The 22333-nt window shown below is 39.7% G+C and overlaps 1 protein-coding gene across 1 annotated transcript in view; it reads left to right on the top strand.

The window, feature by feature from the left end:
• Window positions 1-22333, top strand: part of Phlpp2 (PH domain and leucine rich repeat protein phosphatase 2) — a 71165-nt gene that overhangs the window by 35991 nt on the left and 12841 nt on the right. Inside the window, exons 5-13 of the mRNA XM_050143490.1 lie at window positions 717-842; window positions 2348-2502; window positions 5333-5479; window positions 5879-6109; window positions 7232-7434; window positions 13087-13147; window positions 13753-13848; window positions 15347-15502; window positions 17986-18186. Coding sequence (XP_049999447.1) covers window positions 717-842; window positions 2348-2502; window positions 5333-5479; window positions 5879-6109; window positions 7232-7434; window positions 13087-13147; window positions 13753-13848; window positions 15347-15502; window positions 17986-18186 — 1376 coding nt within the window. The remainder of the gene's footprint in view (window positions 1-716; window positions 843-2347; window positions 2503-5332; window positions 5480-5878; window positions 6110-7231; window positions 7435-13086; window positions 13148-13752; window positions 13849-15346; window positions 15503-17985; window positions 18187-22333) is intronic.

Genomic DNA, 22333 nt, shown 5'->3' with positions numbered 1-22333 from the left:
AACAATGATTATGTTGTAAATACCACAATTGAATGTTACCAAATTTTTAATTTTAGTGAGTCTTTACAATCTGCTTCTTTTTTGCTTAAAGTATTTTGTGTTTCTGCCACTTGGTTCTATCTTTAGTAAGCACTAGAATGTATTGATTTGCAAGTATAACTTGTAAGTTTGTAGCTGGTCTGCCAAGATTCAGAAGTAATGTCATCCAAAATGAGATGCCAAAGATAGAAGTGGTTCCGTGGTGATAGGAAGAGAATATCTTTAGCAAATTTGTGTAAGTTGAGTTGTTGCAGTTTAGGGTAGCCCAGACTGACCTGGAATACTCTGTTCTTCTGCATCTGCCTCCTGGATACTGGAATTACAGCTGTATACCCCGCATCCAGCCTTTGTTGTAGTTGATTTACCTTGCCATAATGGCGGTTGATCTTGATTGTCATTTCATGTTATTGGTGGTTATTTGTATATTTTTTGGAGAAATGTCTACTCAGATTTTTTGTCATTTTAAGGCGCACGCCTTTAATCCCAGCACTCGGGAGGCAGAGGCAGGCGAATCTCTGTGAGTTCGAGACCAGCCTGGTCTACAAGAGTTAGTTCCAGGACAGGCTCCAAAACCACAGAGAAACCCTGTCTCAGGGGAAAAAAAAAGTATGTCTTGTTTCTGCTTTTTGACCATGATTTCTGATTAGTAGTTATGATTTTCTCCTCCTCTTCTTCAGATAGAAGAAGTGAAGCGCCGCCAACACTCCCTTGCTTTCAGCTCAGCTGGAGCCCAAGCTCAGACCTATCATGTCAGCTTTGAGACTTTGGCTGAATACCAGAGATGGCAACGGCAGGCATCTAAGGTTGGAAGCTCTTTGATAGGAGATGAGGATATAGCCACAAGTGACCATCTTTAACATCATACCTTTCTTAGTGTATAATGAATACAATAATGGGATTTCACTGAGTCTTTACTTACTTATGTTCTTGTAGTAGAAAATGGTGTCAAAATCTTTTCAGGTACATTTCTCTCTGAACTGTCTCTGTGAGGTGATCCTTAGACGGAATTAAGACATAATGAAGTTTGACCTTTAAAGGGATTGAGACAATGAGACTGACATTGCTTCCCACTTGCCACAGTAGTATCTGGTTGACATAACTGCTCCCTAGCTTGTCGCCTGGTGCACGTTTTTAGAACAGCCTTGATGAACCACTTAAAAGGTGAACCTATCTATGGGGCATGACCTGTCATAAATCTCTCTTTTGCTATGCTGAGGATGATTGACACTTCAGCATAGCTCTGCTTAGCCATTAAGACACAGCCATTAAAATGTACTGCATGTGTGCGCTTTGCATTCTTTGCAGCAGTTTTCAGAAGGGATGCCACAGTGATATAGCATGTCTCGTGTGATTTTTATCAGGTATTTTAAAACACATTATAGCCATATTCGTTATTGTAGTATTTCAGATTTTAAAGACTTCAATTTTACTGGTTTTTGTTGCTGTGTTATATCAGCTATAAAATCTATGCAAAACTGGTTTCAGTTGTGAGTAACTTCCATCCTTCTGCCCCTTTAAAGAGAAGATGCTGTTCCTTGGCATTCTGGCATACTCAGCAGTATGCTGTGTGTATAGCTGTTTAATTTTTGCTTTCAATAGAAGAAGAAACTTTGTGAGTAAGCAGCAGAGACGTGTGGCCACAAAAGTCATTTCATCCCACACTGCCCCTTATTATGCTTGTCTATTTTGAACCATCCTAACATTGCTTATGGTATAAAATGTTAAAATTTTAATCCCTTATAGAGACATGGACTCCCTCCCTCCCTCCCTCCCTCCCTCCCTCCCTCCCTCCCTCCCTCCCTCCCTCCTTTCTTTCTTTCTTTCTTTCTTTCAAAAGACAGGGTCTCGCTTTTATCATATTGGTTGGCTTGAAACTTAGTTGTACCTCATATTGGCCAAACTTTTAGTGGTCCTCCTGCCTAACTTCCCAAGTGCTAGAATTATAAGCATGTACCTACTATGCCTGACTTTGTTGTACCTTAGGGTTTTTGTTTTCGATTTTTTGTTGTCTTTAAATAGGTTGGCATTAAATCTTCCTGTGTAGCCAAGGCTGGCTTTGATTCACCGATTACCCTGCTTCCACCTCTCCAGCGCTAGAATTGTAGGCGATACCTTCGTTTTTTTTTTTTTTTAAATCAGCTTATGGTTTTAGGGAAAAATAAAATTTAACAGTTTTTATAAATGAATAACAGAATAACTTCCCCCTTCCTAGTTTATAATCAGCACCTTTTGTGTAAATGCCATTATGGCCTATGCTGGGTGAAAGCACCCAATAGTTCAGGAGGCTTTTCTTCTTGCCCTTCTTCAGGTGGTGTCCCAGCGGATCAGCACTGTGGACCTTTCATGCTACAGCCTTGAGGAGGTTCCTGAACATCTCTTCTACAGTCAAGATATCACCTACCTCAACCTGCGACACAACTTCATGCAATTAGAAAGACCAGGGGGCCTCGACACACTCTACAAGTATGTAGAGAATAGGTTTCCAGACTAGTGTGTTGAAAATAAATTATAATCAGTATCATAGTGGTTCACACTTTTAAGTTGACAAGTTTACTAGAAGAATTCATTCCTGATTTCTGTAACAAAGTAACCAGAGGCTGGGTAATGTTTAAAGAGAAGAGGTTTAAATGTAAGATCAGACAGTCCCTTTGCTGTAGCATATTATGGCAAATGGTGGGGAGCCCACATGAGAGGGTTAAGTGGGATAGCAAGACAGAACCAGGTATGTTAGGTGGTCAGTGCTTGCTTTTTTATAACAGCTGATTCTCTTGGGAACTAACTCAACTGAATCCTTTTCCAGGGCAGAATGTTCAGTGGCTTAATTACTTCTTTCTCCTCTTTTTTCTATCTATCTATCTATCTATCTATCTATCTATCTATCTATCTATCTATCTATCTATCTATCTTCTATCTTCTTTCTTTCTGTCTGTCTGTCTGTCTGTCTGTCTGTCTGTCTGTCTGTCTATCTATCTATCTATCTATCTATCCATCCATCCATCCATCCATCCATCCATCCATCCATCCATCCATCCATCTATCTATGTGATGTGGGGATTGAGTCCAGCACCCTGTCTGTATATGCTAGACAAATGTTCTGAGCTACACCCTAGCCCTCACCTTTAGAGATCTACCACTTCTTAGTTCTGACACACTGGGACCAAGCCTTTAGCATATGAACCTTTCAGAGATGAACCATGTCCAAATCGGCACTTTCCATCGTGTTATAGTTTGTAAATTCCCACTCCTTTTTGAAGAAGCAAAATTTTTATTTACACAAATCTCCCTCGTTATTCTCCCTGTAAACAGAGGGTTAATGGAATGTTATGTTTCAAAGACTACAGTAAGTTGCCATATATTTTTATGATCTTTTTTTGGTGGTTTGTTTTTGTTTTGTTCTGAGACAGCATTTTAATATTTAGTAGTTCTGCCTGGCCCGGAACTCACTATATAGACCAAGCTGACCTTGAATTCACAGAGATCCACTTGCCAGGCTTGGGATAATCTTTATATTGTTGGTAAAGGATGCTCATTGATAATAAAGTATGATCTGCAGCTATAGCAGATTGAGGGACTCGGTTTATGAACAGTTTTTTAATTAAAAGTTTCTAACTTAAATGACTTCAAGTAGACAGGCCTGATTTCAAGAATTCGGGAGCAGGTTTAATCTTTTCTTTGTACCTGCTCTTACCAACTCTTGAGTTTTGTCAGCTTTGAAACTTTCTCTTCTGGTAATGGAATTATTTCATCCCCACACAACTTCACGACTATAATCTATGTGTTTTTCTGTCTATTTTGTTAGAATATATTCTACCTTGCTACTCTCCCCACATCTCACCCCATATTTCCACCTACACCAGATAGCATGAGAGACCAGCCTGGGTTATATTAAGTGAGACCCTGACTACACAGACAAAAAAAAGTAAAGTAGTTAAAACATAGTCCATAAATAATGACAAGGTGTGATTGTGGGCTTCTGCTGGGGAAGGGAAAAAATTGAAAAGCAAAGCAAAATGTCTCACTTTACATCTTGAATAAAAAAGAATGCACATTAAAATGACATGCTTTACACATTCATGTTGATAACATATTTCTTATACTCCTAGTATAATCTTCAGAAAACATTGGTATTTAAAATCTAATCTTTTACAGATACAAGATAATATTTAGTAATGGTACAGGTATTTGAGTCATGTTTGTGTTTTAAATTAAGATAAGCTCTAATATTAAGGAAACCAATCTTTAGCATTTCTTTCTGAATTTCCCTGAAGTTAGAATTGATCCAGTTAGAGAGTTTGGGCAGAGATTCAAAAGTCAAAGGAGTAGTAAGTAATCAAAGTCAGGTCCCCTGGAAGTTAGACATTGAAATTTGGAAGAGAAGAGCAATAGAATTAGATCCTGTGGGCTCCATTCTCAAAGCAGAATGATGCCTTTGGGTTCTTATTTTATATTTGTATGATATAAAACATAATGTTCCACACACCCGTTTTATAGCCACACTATCTCGAGGCAAGATAATATAGAAACCTTTACTCTGTGAGCAAAAGGAACCAACAGAGAATTCTTGTAGTGATTTGATCAAATCACTTTACCACACAAGGCTGTCACACGTGTTTTCAAGTTCATCTGGTCCATTTTTGTTTCAAGTGGCATTTGAACCAATATAATTTCACTATAAAAAGAATTGCTTATAATGTGCTATGTATTTGTTAGGTATTATGGTATCTGAATAGATTAACTTTTGTATATTATATGTAGACATTTAGTAAAATGAAATTAAGTGTATCAGATGTGACTTAGTAAAGAAGAATTGTAGCAGCATGAACGCCCATGTAGATTTTTTGCTTCATTAGGGGAACTCTCTTGATTCGGTTTCATTAACAACATGGACTATGTTTTAACTACTTTATTATCCTCTGTGTCCACACAATATTTGGCAGCATGAAAATGAAAACATGTTTTTAAAGAAAATTATATGGTGCACATTTTATTAGATTATTTTATTGGATAATTTAGTTGGATGTGATGGCACATGTCTGCAATCCTACCCCTTTGCAAATGGTGGCAAGATTTTGAGTTTGAGGCCAGCCTATGCTACATTTTGAGTTCTAGGCCAGTCTAATCTATAGAGAAGGACCCTATCTCCAACAACAATAGTAAAATAATCAGTAAACAAAACAGATCATCAAAGTCCATTGATGGTCTCTGTAAAGACATATAATGGGTATCTTAGTTATTCAAACCATCACAGTGGGTTTGTGGAAATATGGTCTATATTTGTGCCTTTGTTCTTTAGATTTTCTCAACTGAAGGGCCTGAACTTATCCCATAATAAGCTTGGACTGTTTCCTGTGTTGCTGTGTGAGATTTCTACCCTGACTGAGCTCAACCTTTCTTGTAATGGATTTCATGACTTGCCAAGTCAGATTGGCAATCTGCTAAAGTAAGTGTTGGCTTTTTCTAGATTCTCCTTTTGTTTGCAGGGGACCATCTCTTGTCTTAGGATGCAGGCAGTTCTTGGAACTTTCGCAGTGAGAAAAGTCACATTCTTACTAGGATTCTATTTAACAATGGCTCTTGATGCCAGAGATGACTATACTGCCAAGTGGTAACCCATTCCCTCCATTTCAGCAGCATTGACCCTGGCTCTTCAGTGTCTGAAGGCCCATCCTTAGAAGTTATCTCTAAGCCTCTGTTAACTCTCCATGGGCCAAGATTTGGGGGTTTGTCACATTTGGATTGTTAATAATTAGTGGCTTGGCTTAATAATAAACTATAACCCCTATTGTTGGCTCTGTATGTTTGAGCTGTTCCATAAAGCAGGCTTGTTTGTTTCCCACAGTCTTCAGACCCTTTGCCTTGATGGCAATGTTCTCACCGCTCTACCCGATGAATTGGGAAACCTGCAGCAGCTTACTTCTCTGGGAATTTCCTTCAACAATTTTAGTCAAATTCCCGAGGTTTTGGAGAAACTCACCATGTTAGATAAAGTGGTTATGGCTGGAAACCGCTTGGAAGTCCTGAACTTAGGAGTGCTGACCAGGATGAGCCATGTTAAGCATATGGATCTCAGGTGAGCTCTGCTGTGATGGACCTTGATGTCTTCTCCTCATAAAGACTTCTTTAAAACATTAGGAACTTAGAACAGTGTAAAGGTAGATGTTTTCAGATACATAGTAAAACTTCATTATTTACCCAGTAGTAGAGAGATTAATGATCTGGTGAGTTTGTCAGTGACAAAGACTTAAATGGCCAAGGATTGTCTAATGTACTCTTCAGCAGCATTGTATGAGAATTTCCTTTTCCTTGAACCATTATCCAGATGGATTTCAGTAGTCTCCTTTCATTTTTTGGCTGTAGAAGTCAGAACATAGTATTCCATTGTTTTAATGAGCATTTGTTTATGAGTGATGAACATCTTTTTTGTATGGAGACTAGTAGTTTCTAGTTTTCTATAAATTTGACCATTTTTTCTGTTAGTCACTTTTTTTCTTGATATCATTGTGTTGTAATTGAAATATTCACAGCTTTACTACTAAGACTTTCTTATGTGTTTTGTTTTATAGTGATAAAAAAAGGAAGGTGGTAAAAGATAACTACTATGTGTTCTGTCGTTTCAGGAAGCAGATAGCAAGCCCTGTAAAGACATAGACAGGAACTTAGTAGCATATAGGAGAAGGAGAACAGGCTGATGTGTGTGAAGTCATGTAGGGGTAGAGACAAGAACCTCAAATATTTAGTGAAGTTTGCATTTAAACCATTTTGTGTATGTTCAGATTATTTTCTTCTCTTTAATGCCATGTGAGTCTCAGTACTAGAGAAGAGGAGGTGTAGCTACAGGGAAAGGGAGCTGTTGCTGTCGCTTAGCCTCTCACTCACTTCATAGCATGCTCATCTCCTTGTCCTCCCCGTTCCCACCTGACCTTACTAGGTACTGGGATGCCAGTGTTTATCTAGCCGTGGATATTGCCCTGTTTTTCTGTCTCTGTCTAATTTGTGTATGTATCTACCGGTTCTAACTTAGTTGGATCTTGGGTTCTTTCTCTGTAGATAAACTGTGGTTGTTTTCTGTAGGACCTTGAAAAGTGAAGCAAGTAGTGAAATTCTCAAGTTCAGTAAAGAGAGGAAAGGGTCATCCCTCTCCTATGTTTTTGTCCACATAATAGAAATTATTTTTCTGTTTCTGAATATTAAGGATGAACCACTTGAAAACTGTGATTATTGACAGTCTGGAGGGAAACAAACACATCACTCACATGGATTTGCGCGACAATCAGTTGACTGATTTGGATCTTAGCTCCTTATGTAGCTTGGAGCAGCTGCATTGTGAGCGGAACCAGCTGAGGGAGCTGACACTCAGTGGCTTTTCCCTTCGAACCCTCTACGCCAGTTGGAACAGTGAGTTCTCTACCCAACCTCCTGTTTTTGTTTTCAACTGTAGTCTGAGCCTTCTAAGAAGAATAGCATCTGTGGTCTTTCTCAGCTACTCTGCAGAATGGAGTTGTGTGACCCCTTGAGCTTTCTCTTTTAATTAAGCCAATACCCCTAAAGCAATCAATATGGATATATCCATATCTTTATCTAGACTTGGAAAGGGTACTAAGACTCATTGTGTGAGCACAGTAAGAGGCATTTTGCAGAATCATAGGGGTCGGGTAGGTGGATAAGCATGTTCAAACCAGAGCATCTGTTATGAAGTAGGCGTTGTTATCCTTATGGCCCAGATTCTAAATCTGTCCTATCCCTCTTTTTTTCATATTCTATAAAGAATGGTTTTTATGTTTTTAAAAATTTGGGTTAAAAATTAGAATAATAATATTTGTTACATGAAATTCAAGTTTTTTTATTCATAAATCAAGTTTTATGGGTATATACTCATAGGTTTAACTTTGGTTTATGTGTCACTGTTTTCATGTAACTATGCCATAGTTTATAGGAGTAACATACTGTTATGATCCACAAACACTAAAATATTTATTTTAGCCTACTAAGAAAAAATTTCCCAATCCCTGTTGGGGAATCACCTGCTGCTTTGGTTGTAGTGTGAGAAGATCCTGTTCCAGTAGTGAGTGAGCACAAATGCCAGAAACAGACATGTTGGTGCTTTCCACGGTGTGCCGAATGACATAGTAGCAGTCAGTTCACAAGGTTTAGTGGTTCCAGTGACAGAAATCTGTTATATAACCTGCTTACCTTGGTAGCCTGACTGAAGTGAATGCAAGTTCTTTTATTCCAATCTTAGTTGCTAATACTAGCTCTCATATCATACAGTAGACGTTAACTATAAATATATCTATATGTCTATATGCATATTTATGTTTTGTATAATGAGTATCAGAGAGGCTACAGTGGAGTGCACGAGGTTTCCGAAGCTGGCAGAGAGTCAGTATTGATAATAAGCCAGAGGAGTGCCAAGAGAGAGCTGCTGGCTTTTGGTGTTTTAAGACAGTTTCACTATACCACCCAAGATTTAAGCTCCCAAGTACTGGTATTGTAGGTATGCTTCATGATACTTTACAGTTTTCTATGTTTAAGGAAGGAAGGAAAGGGAAAATGTTCAATTTCACTAAGTGACAGATATGAGTGTCCTCAGTCGCAGCTAGGAAGAGGTTGACTGCGGACCACCTTGGAGGAAGGTGACCATGTCAAAGAAGTGGCAGAGCTGTGTGAACAATTCCCTGCTGGCATTTATCTCAGGGCTACTTACACACAATAATTGTCACAGTATTGTGTTGTGGTGAAAGTATAAGATTATTAATAGGAAAATGGGTAAATGAGTAGTGATGTATTTACACAGTAGATTTTGTACAGTAGTGGAGATGAATGGACTAAAGCTTTGTGAACTGGTGCAAATAAGTCTTGGAAACAGCTTTTGACTAAGAAAGCAAAAACTGTACAATCACAGTATACTGTGTAAGTTATGCCAAAACTTAAACATAGAAAACAACATTTTCTAGGTTCAAACTGAAACCCAAATGATAAATATTCAGGGTGGTGTTCACCTCCTGGTATTAAAGGAAAATATAAGATAGATGTGTGTTTAGAGGTAGCTGATGATGGTGGAAAACTGCTCATTTTTGTTGTTTTTGTTTTGTTTTGTTTTCTGTATCTGAATATGTTATTAGGATAAAAGTTTAGGGACTTCAGTTCTGTTGTCTTTTATCATGTTATAGAGGCTTCACTCCTACCTTAGATTAATTTCTTCAGTCAGAAGTTGCTATTGTTGAGCAGGGCAAAGGAGCTTAACCTAACCAAGCCTGATGACCTGGGTTCTATACCTTGGACCCACAGGATGGAAAGGAAGAACCAACTCCCTCAAGTTGTCCTCTGGCCACATGATGCCCTCATGCAGATATAAACATACGTGCATGCAGAGATAAATAAGTGTATAATAATAAGAAAAAAGCCTGTTGTGTAAAAACTGGGTGCTGTAGCCCACTCTTGTAATCCTAGTACTTAGGAAGATGAGGCAGGAAGGTCAAGAGTTCCAATCTAGCCTGAGTTACAAAATCAAATACTATTTCAGCCTATCTTTCCCCTTAGGAAAACCCAAAACAACAATAACAACAACCAAATGTATTGAGTGTTGACTGGCACTGTGTATTGATGCTATGACAGCTAATCTGTACAGTCACCTTGGAAATGTTCCATGCAACTACTGGAGCTAACCGTGTCTGGTATACCCGAGGTTTCTCTTGGCTTCTGTTCACTATCCGTGCTTAGATCGGTTCACATGCGTTTGGATAAGATATCATAAATAAATTGGAGATAAGATAAATTGGAGAAGCTTTAAATGCCCAGCAGCCCTACATTGGGTAGTCATGGTGGATTTGCCACCAGCCAGCTGGCAGGGACCTTCCTTTATACCATATAGAAACCATGACAGGACAAGGAGGAGCTCTCTTCCAGTGCTTCTCTTTAGCTTTTCTACTCTACATCTTGACAGTGAGTGAGGCTTAGTGGCTCCCTCTAGTGTTCCAACTCCCACATAGGCCTTTGGTAGTAGCCCTACAAGTGAAGCATTGCTTAGGAAGTCAGGATTCCTCAGCCTGTAGAAGCAATTGACATTGTAGCTTCTAGGCAGGCCTAAATATCAGGAGTCCTCATGAATGATAAAAACAACAACAACAACAAAAACAAAACAAAACAAAAAAACAGAGACAGATACAGGGATTAAAGCTGAAAATCAGAGAAGCAGAGCAGTAAGCCACTAGAGAGACTTTACCTCTACCAATGCTCAGACCAAAGGGGTGATCCTCAGACTACCTAGACCGCACTGTGTCTCCACCACACCTCGGACTCCATACTCCAGTGAGGTCCTGTCTCTTCCCCTTTATATTTCTCTCTCTACCCAGCCATATTGCTCCTTTTCCCACCTCCCTAGTGCTGGGATTAAAGGTGTGTACCTCCCAAACTCTGGGATTAAATGTGTGAGCCATCACCACTACCAGGATCTGTTTCTGGATCAATCTTGTATAGCCCAGGGTAGCATTGAACTCATAGAGATCTGTCTACCTCTGTCTCCTGAGTCCTGGATTAAAGGTGTGTGCCAGCACTCCCTGACCTGTAGTGACTTAGCTTTGCACTCTGATCCTCAGGCATGCTTTATTTATTAAAATATAAATAAAATACCACTACAGATTACAGCTCCCAGACTGGGGTGTCTGAAGACTTGAAAGCTCTCTGGTATTCTTCTAGCAACCAGAACCTGCAGTTGCTTTCTTCTGCCTTTTTATGGCCTCTGTCCTCATTCTAGTTCAGAGCTCTGCCTCTTTTGCCTGCTCTCTATTTCCAGTGCCAGTCTTGTCCCTGGCTTGTCCCTGGCCTGACTGCTCCCTCAGGACTATTCAGCTGCCTCTTGTTGGTCAGTGTCACAGCAGATAGCTACTGCTACCCTTTTGTTACTGCTGCTGCAGGCTGCCAGGCTGGGACTCTCCTTAGCTTCTTCAGCTCTCAGGAAGCCATAGCTTTGCCACCTTTGTAGCTTAGCATGCTGCACAGTTGTGTCATGCTGCCCCAGCCACCACTGCTGCTCCACTGTCTCTTCTGCTGCTTTCCGTGTAACCAGATTAGCCTCCTGTGGTAAAGGAGGCAAGAAAAGATAACTTGAGAGAAGTCATTTTTAGGGCTAAATGTTGTGGCTCCAAGTTGACTCATCAAGTGAGCAGACAGCTTGCTTATAGTCAGAGACAGGTGTTTACACCAATCACAGCAAGCCTGTCATGCAAAGGAAGGTTTGTGTTTACACCAGCCTTAATGATCCTTCTGCTAGGCCCCTACTGTTAACTGTTCATTTCTGGCCTGGATAGGAGTGGTTGCAGAGTCATCGAGGATTCATCAAAGCTTGTGTGATAGTAAAAGGTCCCATGTAAACTGAAATGGCCCTGGGTTTGAGAGCTGCAGCTGATAACAATACAGTTGTCTTGTACTTTTCTCAAGGCTTCTGTGGTGTGTTCATAAAGGCTGGTTCTGGCCTAAGCTCGTTTGGCTCGCTGATGATCATTTTGCTCAACATAGTCAGGGAAAGCAAGGGAGAGTCCAGCATCTGTCAGCTGAGACATGAAATTGCTTTCTCTCCCAGCACCTCCCTGGTTTACAGGAAGATGAATATCAGAGGAATGCTTACAGTAACAACTTAAGTAACATCATTAACACTAGTAGTGATTTTACAACACTTTAACAAAGTTTAACACCAGTTCAGTGCCCTAGGGAGGAATGGGCCCCGCTGGTCTGTCTGTTTCTTATTTGCAAAAATAACATTAAAAAGATATAATATAATAGTATGAACAAATGTCATAAGCATAATGTGAGTAATGAAGTCAGAGCAAAGCATGTACAAGAGGGAGAGAGATCAGGGGTTCAAGGCCAGTTTCAGGTACATAGTGCTTTTAAGGCTAGCCTGGGCTACAAGAAATCTCATCTCAAAATATGCCTGGGATTACAAGTGTGCACCACCATGCTTGGTTTATGCAGTGTGGGACTTAGAACCCAGGGCTTCCTGCATGCCAAGTAAGCACTTGACCAACTGAGTTGCATCCCCGGCCATCATGCACCCTTGTATCCCAGTGCTTAGGAAGGTAAGGCAAGAAGATAGAGTTTACGGCACCTGGGTTACCCAGCACGTTCCTGTGGGGGTGAGTTGTGAAGGGAAGTTCTGGATTTATACATGGCAAGTGTTGTCTGTGGTATTTGGAGCCAGGATAAAAAAATGACACGTTGGGATGTGTGGTGGCTAGAAGAGGAGATGAAGGTGTGCTCTGGGAGTTGGTAATGATGTGTGTGATGATCTGAGCGTTGGTTCTACTAGTGTGTTGCAGTTTACTGATCTATACACTTAAGATTGTTTTCATCTTTAAATCCAGATATTGGGGCTGGAGAGATTGCTCAGTGAGTAAAAGCTTGAAGTGTTCTTGCAGAGGACCTGAGTTAGGTTCTAGCACCCATAAGAGGCACCTCACAGTTGCCTATTAACTCTAGTTCCAGGGGGACCCAACACCTCTGCCATCTGAGGGCCCCTTCATTGTGTACTCATACCAATACACATACACATAATTAAAAATAATTTTTTTAATCTAGATATTTTTCAAGTTACACACTAAGTGGAACTGCTAACATTAGTGACTTTCTAATGTAGTGTAAATGCGCAGAATCCTGAAGTGAGTAGTTATATGTGTTTTCAAAGACATTGGATTGGGGTCAAACGGCAGTCACAGTTAGTTGCCAGTAGTTTTTCTTTTTAGTCATCTCTACAAAACCACTTTTGCTTTGTTTACCAGTGTTCCTCTTCATCTTCTTATTTATTTTTTTTAATGATGTGTATGTATGTGTAGGAATGTGCAGGTACCCATGGAAGCCAGCAGCATCATATCCCTGGGAGCTGGAGTTAACAGGCTGTTGTGAATACAACTATAGTATTGAAACCTGAACCTGGGTTCTCAGAAGAGTAGTAGGTGGTCTTAACCACTGAACCCTCTCTCAAGCCCTTTTCAGTAGTTCTTGCTATTTTCTTCTTCAGAGAACATTGTTAACATGGTGTCTGTTTTCCCATAGGGCTGACAGCAGTGAACGTCTACCCAGTGCCCAGCCTGCTTACTTCTTTGGAACTCTCCCGGTGAGTGTGCTCATAGTAGCTTACCTCATGGCAACTGAGAGCCAAGAAGGAAAGGCCAGCTCTCCTTTGAGCTCTTCCCTCCCTCCCTCCTTCCTTCCTTGTTCCCTCCCTTTGTTTTCTTTCTTCTGTTTGTTTTTAAAGACAGTCTCCATATTTGGCCCAGGTTGGCCTTGAACTTATGCTCCTCATGCTTGCCTTAGCCTCCCAAGTACTAGGATTACAGTATGAAAGACCAAGTTCCACCAGTTAGTTTATTTAAAGAATTTTTTTTTTAATTTTTATTTTGTGTGTGTGGATGTTTTCCTAGCATGTATGTCTGTATACCATATGTGTGCCTGGTGCCCTTGTAAGACTGAAGAGGATATCAGATTCCCTGGGACAGGAGTTACAGATGATTGTGAGGCATCATGTGAGTGGTGGGACTTGAACCCTGGTCCTCTGAAAGAGCAACCAGTGCTCTTAAACAATCTCTGCAGTCCCACCTACCAATTTATAATAGCACTGTAGTCTGCTAGAACAAACTGCAATAATGTCTTTAGGGGAAATATTTAGTATTCAAGCCACAGTAACTTTTCACCTTACATGATAATTCCTATTCTTTGCAGAAACCTGCTAGAGTGTGTCCCTGACTGGGCCTGTGAAGCAAAGAAGCTAGAAATACTAGATATGAGCCACAATCTTCTCACTGAGATTCCTGTGAGGTATGTGTGTGCAGATGCACTCATGGCATGTGTTTAAGTATTTCTCTGAATTTGGGTTGCCTTTCATTTGTTGGTGATTATTGAGGACCTGCTGAATAGGAGGTGGCAACATAATGGACTATAAGGGTTATAGTGATGACTAATGCATGTCTTAGCCTAAAGAAACAGTAAAATTCTGACCTGTGTTGAAAGCTCCCAGCATGGCTGGTGGTATAATCGTATGAATATGACTGTTTCATAGGGTGACTTATACATACATGCAATTGTATCCCGTGTTGAAAGTTTCTGGCATGGCTGGTGGTATGATTGTATGAATATGGCTGTTTCATAGGGTGTCTTATTATGAGCTGGAAATTTTCTGAGAACTCCAGTTTTATGATCTTACCTAATCCTATAAAGTTTTTATGTAGGTGCTGTCAGCCTTACCTTAGGAATGAGGAAACTAAGAATGGTCAGGTCACCTGTCTGAGATCCCAGGGCCACTGGGAGCTATCATTTGAATGGAGATTTCTTACCTTGGAGGCTTGGTCTTAATCATGACACAAATTGTTTTAGAAATTCAGAAGAACTGAAATAGAGTGTGCTTTTGTGATGGTATTTGACTTGACCTGTACCAGATGGTGAGAGTTTAAAGGTGAGGGAGGAGAGAGTGGTGCTTAAGGGGTAGGACGAGGCCACTGTATTATATATTCCGAAGTATGCCAGTGTAAAGTGGTTGATTGTGGAGTCTTCACAGTTCAGCTAGAGGCTTATAGCACAGTAGGTAGCACCAAGCCTCTGGAGCACGATCTTCATATCTAGACGATACCCTTTCAGGGCAGTCTTTCACAGACCGTTACATCTTTGGCAAGTCACTAACTCTACTTAGATTTCATGGCTAAATAGTCTAGTCTTTTATTTTAAACACTTAGTCATTTTTATTGTAATAAAAATTTCATTATGTAATATATTAATAAACATACTGAGTTTATTAGTATTGATAAATGCTGTCTAGACTTTATTTCTGTCTAGACTTAAGTCAGAATATTTTTATTCTAGAAACTACTAAGTCAGTGGTTCTCAACTCAACCTTCCCAGTGCTGTGACCCTGTAGTACATTTCTCACGTTGTGGTGACCTACAACCATAAAATTATTTTCATTGCTACTTCATAACTGTAATTTTGCTACTGGTATGAATTATAATGTAAATACCCGTGTTTTCTAGTGGTCTTAGGCAACCCTGTGAAAGAATCGTTTGACCTTCAAAGGGGTCACAACCTGCAGGTTGAAAACCACTAGTTTAGACTCTCTGGGCCACTTGTCCTCAAGATCTCACCCAGGACTTCTGGGTGGGGGTGGGGTGATTTTTGTGACTGCTTTCTTGACTCAGTCATTTGTCAGTGGTTGCACATTCTAAAAACAGGTTTCTGTTAGTTGACTGATTTTAATTAACTGGCCTATGGCAGCCTAAAAAAGGATTTAAGTAAGCTTTTTTTATTTTCTGTTGTTTCTCCTTAGAATTCTGAGTAGTCTGAGTCTCCGGAAGCTGATGGTAGGACACAACCACGTCCAGGTCCTTCCAGCACTGGTGGAGCACATTCCGCTTGAGGTGCTGGATATCCAGCACAACACTCTCTCCAGGCTGCCAGACACTCTCTTCTCCAAAGCCTTAAAGTGAGTTCCTCAGAGGAGCACAGGCATTGCCTCCATAAACTGCACCGGCCTATCCTTGGAGTGATTTCTGGGTTTACAGTTTACTTGATACTCCAGCTGGAAGCAGAGACTTAGTTGCAGTTTTTTTTTTGTGATATAAAATCAGTTTCATAGTAAACTATCAAATACTTAATTACTTACTTGGTGAACGGTTCCTGCCGGAGGGCACTCAGGCTTCCACTGTGTTCAGGGGAGTTGTATTCAGGCAGAGCCTCTGGTAAGTTCTAGCTCTTGCATTGAGAAAAAAAGGACATACTACTAAAGTCAGTTTTATGCTAGCTCTGTCAAGTGATCTTTGAGTTATATTCTCTTGATTTCCAGAACATTTGTTACCTGCTTTGAAAACCATACATTTAAAGTTAATGTCCTTCTGCAAGGCATCATTTGCTATCTTGTTGTAAATTAGTATGTAAATGGTATGTCTTCCTGTCTTAAAACTTATAGTTAGGTTTATCTAAATGTCATCTTTAAAGAAAAAGTAGATTTTTTTTTGTGGTGCTAGGATTAAGTTCAGGTATTGCTTGAATTAAGTAAATGCTCTACAATTTAGTGATCTCATAGCCCAATAAAGTAGGATTTTAATGGTAGTCTTTTACATTATGAAGAAGGGAGTTTAGAGATGGGGAAACAGGTGAGCAGTAGCAACTATGTGGAGCTGACATAGGGTCACAGGAGACATTCCCACGGGTCTTTTGTTTTCTAGCATATACATCTCTAAATGCATAATACTCTTAGCTGGATAATCCTCAAAATAAAATAAAAAATAACAGCAGAAAAAAATAAATGAAACTGAGGAAGATTTTCTTTTGGGCATGTTTCTGTGAAATGTTGAAGTTGGTAATTAATAAGTTGTGCATAATACAGAATGTAGTTTTTAAGTGCCTAAAGATAATTAAGAGACCATTTACTGCCAGGTGGTGGTAACCCATGCCTTTAATCCCAACACCTGGGAGGCAGAGGCAGGCAGATCTCTGAGTTCGAGGCCAGTCTGGTCTACAGAGTGAGTTCCATGACAGCCAGTGTAGCACAGAGAAACCCTGTCTCAAAAAAGCAAATCAAACAAACAAATAAAAAAGAAACCATCTCCTTAATGTAATACTATCAGAGCTGAACACACAGTCTTCCACAGGCTTAAAAGCTTGTTAGGGATGCTGATCACGTAGCATGTATATTTAAGAACACGTATGTTCAAATGGGGGGAGAGTTCAGTTGGTAAAGTGCTTGCCTTATAGGCAGAAGGATCTGAGTTCAGTTACCCAGAACTCATGTTAAATTGTGGGACATGGCAGTGTGTGCTTTTTATTCTGGCATAGATGTGGTAGAGACAAGTGGATCACTGGGACTTGCTGGCCAGCCAATCTAGCCTACTTGGTAGTCCCTGGCCAGTGAGAGATCCCATCTCCAAGGAGGTACACAGCATTTTTAAAGTTACATTTATTTTGTGTGTATATGTATACAAGTGTGTTTATGCATGCAGTATAGTATACATGTGAAGGTCAGAAGGCAACTTTGTGGAGTCAGTTCTCTCCTTTTTACCTAGTGGATTCTGGGGTTTAAACTTAGGTTGTCAGGCTTGGTAGAAAGAACCTTTACAATCTAAGCCATGTCACCATTCCACGGGTAGCATTCTTGAAGATGATACTCAAGATTGTTTTGTCTAGGCACACACGAGCGCGTGTACACACACACACACACAGGAAGACACAAGTTTAATGATGCTTTCTTTCACTGAGGTTAGTTTACCTATACAAACATTGTATTTGAAAGATTATTAAAATTATACCATGGTTTACTTGTTAGATTGATAAAGATTAACCTGAATTATACTGTAGATAAAAATATGGATTGTATTCTTCTTGTATAAGTTCAATTTGTACTTGATCTTAGGCAAAACACCAAGAAATGGCACAATTGCTGTTTGATCTAACTTTTTTGGATCTCAATTAGGCAGTATATCTTTAGCCATTATAAAAATACCTGTATTCTTTGATCCTATAAATTCTGTTTCTAGAACTGTGCACTGTGGAAATAATTGGATAAGAATCCAAGATTTTCATTATAGTGGTTATAATATGTGTATAGAATTGTTCTCTATGTAGATAATCTATGTAGATATCAGAGTATTATGGGATTAGCTAAATAAATAATGTTTTGTCACAAAGAGAAAATTTTTTGAATGTTATCTTTATAGTTTAGTCATATATTAAAGGTGGTATTCAGTAGTGTCCTTGCAATGGAAATAGGTGATTTTGCATGTAGCCATTATAGAATGGTAGAAAAATAACTATGCCTATGTTCCTTCTTGTCACCAAGCTTTGAGATGCATATATTAAGAGAAAACTATCTGTAAAAGAGTTTTCTTGACTTTGGGAGCAGGCATGATGGTTTCTACTTAAGAAGGTAACAGACTCAAAGGGAATAATGTTCTTTGTGTGTTCTGCCAGTCTCAGATACTTGAATGCATCTGCAAATAGTCTGGAGTCTCTGCCTTCTGCGTGTGCTGGAGAGGAGAGTCTGAGTGTGCTGCAGCTACTGTACCTGACCAACAACCTCCTGACAGACCAGTGCATACCTGTCTTGGTTGGGCACCCACACCTGCGAATCCTGCACCTCGCAAACAACCAGCTGCAGACCTTTCCTGCAAGGTGAATGAGTGCAGTGTGATCATTTGACAGGAAAATATGAATTCTGCATTCCATTATAGCTATCTGACCATAACACTTCTGATTTGCTGGTGCTGAGACTTCACTAGCTCAGCAGGAAAATCTTGTCTTAATAATTTGGTGCTGGTGAAATATGACTAGCCAAAGAAATTATGGTTAAAATGTATAATTTATACCTCTAATTAATTAATAATAATCTGAGAATATTCCATCCATAAGAGTATAGGGTTATGAAATAAAATAAAAATTTTTCTTTTTTATCAGCACTGTATTATAAAATACATTGTCTAGTAGTATTTACTATATGTAAATATAGTAAATGCCGTATATATGTCACATACCATGTCATACTTACTGCTTCTGTTTTTGAACCCACAATAAATTAGGGAAGTAGACACAAGCATCTAGACCAGCAATTCTCAGCCTTCCTAATGCTGTGACCCTATAAAATAGTGCCTTGTGTTGTGGTGACCCCAACCATAAAATTATTTTCGTTGCTACTTCATAACTGTAATTTTATTATTGTTATGAGTCGTAATGTTTTTGGTGATAGAGGTTTGCCAAAGGGGTTGCGACCCTCAGGCTGAGAACTTCTGGTTTAGGCAATTTCTATGCAGTTTGACAAATGCAAGACATTAAAGATCCCAGTTTGGGGCCTGGAAAGATGACTTTGTAGTTAAGAGTGCTTGCTATTCTTCCAGATAACAAAAGCTCAGTTCCCAGCAATCATATGGGTGGCTAACAAACGTTTGTAATTTGTAAGCTCCAAGGAATCCAGCGTCCTCTCGTGGCTTCTGAGGGCACTTGCACACATGTGACAATACCCACACGGACACATAAATTAAAATAAATTTATGTTTTCTAGTTGTACTACACAGAGCTTGGGAGATGGTTATTAGGCTGGAAGGAGAAAGAGGAATAGTAGTTAGCAATCTATACCTATTAAGAAGACATGAGAAGAGAGAGTTCCTCCAGTTAAAATTTAAAGTGTCCAAGGAGAAATAAGTATCTTTCAAAATACATTTGATTTAAAAAAAAGTTGGGCCTGGGGTTGTAACTCAGTTTCTGGAGTTCTTGCCTACCATGCATAAGCCCTGCATTCCTTCTCCAGCACTGTATAAGACAGGTATGGTGGCGCACACCTATAATCCCAGCATTTGGAGGTGAAGGCAGAAGGATCAGAAATCAAGGCCATTTTCAATTACATGTATATTTGGAAGCCAATCCAAATAAAATTCTATTATTAAAAAAATATAACATGTTCTGTTGCTGGGGAGATGGCTCAGTGGTTAAGAGCAGTGGGTTCAATTCCCAGAACCCACTTGGAACCTCACAACTGTCTGTAACTCCAGTTCCAGGGAATCCAACACCCTTACACAGACATACACGCAGGTAAAACACCAGTGCACATAAAATATAAATAAATCATTTAAAAATATTTTCTTCTTTATTAAGTTTTTTAGGTTGGCATACAAAATAATGAGTTTTATTATGGCACCCTTCATAAACATGTGTCATTATACTTTGTTATCATTCATTCTCTTTACCCATTATCCTCCAAAAATAATATGATATATAAATATGTAGCCCTGGATATTCTGGAACTCAGTATCTAGACCAGGCTGGCCTGAGCTCACACAGATTCGCTTGCCTCTGCCTCCAAAATTCTGGGATTAAAGGCGTGGGGTACAAAGCCTGACTTTAATGGTGTTTTATTCTTTAATATAGTGTATCTTGAACACATTCATATATACCCCAACTCCTTCCTTTGTTAATCTCTCTAGTCTCCCATCTCTCTTTTTAATCCCTATAGAGTCCAGTTTGTAATGACCATCTAGTTTCAGGGCGTGAGGCCTGCCCTCATTTGACCTAGCATAGCTCACGTCGTGAAAGCAACTGACTCTCTCCTACCATGTGGGTACCAGGGATCAAATTCAGGTAGTCAGGCTTGGCAACAAGTACCTTTATCCACCGACCCATCAGCCCTGGTTTTATTTTATTTTATATTATTTTAAATATTTATTTATTATGTGTTGAAATAAGAGCGGCAGGGCGGCGTCCCCGGCACACGGCCGCCCTCATGGTTAGGTTATGCCCAGAAATAATTACACGGAAACTGTATTCTTTCAAACACTGCCTGGCCCGGCTAGTTCCAGCTTCTTATTGGCTAGCTCTTAAATATTGTTCTAACCCATTTCTAATATTCTATGTAGCCCACGAGCTGGCTTACGAGGGAGGATCTTAACCTGCGTCTGTCTGGACCGGGAGAATCATGGCGACTCCTTCACTAAGCTTCTTTTTCCCAGCATTCTCTTCTGTCTACTCCGCCTACCTAATTTTCTGTCCTATGAGGGCCGAGGCAGTTTCTTTATTATTAACCAATCAAAGCAACAGATAAGATACAAGACCCACCTCCATCAATTATGTATACAATATTCTGTCTACATGTATGCTTGCAGGCCAGAAGAGGGCACCAGACCTCATTACAGATGGTTGTGAGCCACCATGTGGTTGCTGGGAATTGAACTCAGGACCTTTGGAAGAGCAGGCAATGCTGTTAACCACTGAGCCATCTCTCCAGCCCCCAGCCCTGGTTTTAAAATCTAAGGACAGTTGTATATTTACTAAACAGCTGATTTAGGATAGGGGTATTGTGTTTATAGTCACAAGTCAGAAGAACCTAGCCTGGGAGTAGTAGAAAAGAATGAGGTTGGCCTTGGGAACACATTTGAAATAAAATTTAAAACTAAGAAGGCGGGCTGGAGAGATGGCTCAGTGGTTGGGAGTATTGCCTGCTCTTCCAAAGGTCCTGAGTTCGATTCCCAGCAACCACATGGTGGCTCACAGCCATCTATAATGAGGTCTGGTGCCCTCTTCTGGCCTTCAGTCATACACACAGAAAGAATATTGTATACATAATAAATAAATAAATAAATATTTAAAAAAAAAACTAAGAAGGCAATATCCTGAGTGAGGTAACCCAGACCCAAAAAGATGAACATGGGATGTACTCACTCATAATTGGTTTTTAACCATAAATATAGGACATTGAGCCTATAATTCACGATCCTAGAGAAGCTAAACAAGAAGGTGAACCCAAAGAAAAACATATAATTTTTAGTTTTAAAAGACATATGTCACTATGGAGTCCAAGTGGGCTCAAGCTCATAATACAGTGTTAGCCTACCATTTATAGGCATTTGTCATCACACCTAACTCTGTAAATCCAGCATCTTGTCACAGAGTATTTATTATGTGATTATGTATGGTAGTTGGATTAAAAGATTTTGGAGGAGTTGGTGAGATGGTCCAGGTGGTAAAGTGCTTGTTGTACAAACTTGACCTAAGTTCAGATTCCCAGAACCCACATAAAAAACTAGCTGTGGTAGCACATACCTGTAATCCCCGCCCTGAGAAGTAGAGACAGGAGGACCTCTGGAGCTTGCGGGCCAGCCAGTCTAGCAAATCAGTGAGCTTCAGGTTAGTGGAAACCCTGTCTCAAAATAAACAACTCCCAAACCAAAAGATACCCAGTGTCGACTCCTAGCTTCTATTTGTGCACACACACAAGTGTATATTCACTAGCACATGTACATAAAGTTGTGTACACACACACAAATATTCTGTTTGTCTTTATTTTCCAGTTTCTTTGAGTGTACATTTACTATCATAGTACAAAAGAAAATAATTTTCTAAGCTTACTTATTAAAAATATGAGTTTTCTTTTGTGTGTATATAGGTATGTGTTTTGTAGGGATGTGTGCTTGAAAAGTATGAATTTTCCAGCAGTAGAAACTGATCTGTTAGAAAGGTAAGATGGAAAGTTCACTTAAAGTACTCATTTGAGGGACTGGAAGAGATGCTCAGTAGTTGAGAGCAGAGGGCCAGGGTTTGGTTTCTAGTATGTGCATGGCAGCTCACAGCTGCAGCCACCGACAACTCCAGCTCCAGGAGACCTGATGCCCTCTTCTGGCCTCCATGGACACCTGGCACCTGTGTAATGTACATGCAGGCAAATACAAATATTTGTTTAAGAAAAAAATCTAAAATCTATTTTGAGAAATCTGGTAGGAAGTGAAGTGAAATTAAAATAGTAAATCTTTCAGATTGCTAGTATTATTGGTGATCT

Source organism: Alexandromys fortis, unplaced genomic scaffold, assembly GCF_014885135.2.
Source record: "Alexandromys fortis isolate MF-2015 unplaced genomic scaffold, M_Fortis_MF-2015_v1.1 scaffold_1, whole genome shotgun sequence".
In the NCBI taxonomy this organism is placed as follows: Eukaryota; Metazoa; Chordata; class Mammalia; order Rodentia; family Cricetidae; genus Alexandromys; species Alexandromys fortis.
The sequence above is the reverse complement of the archived record's forward strand: the minus strand, read 5'-3'. Positions and strand labels throughout refer to the sequence as shown.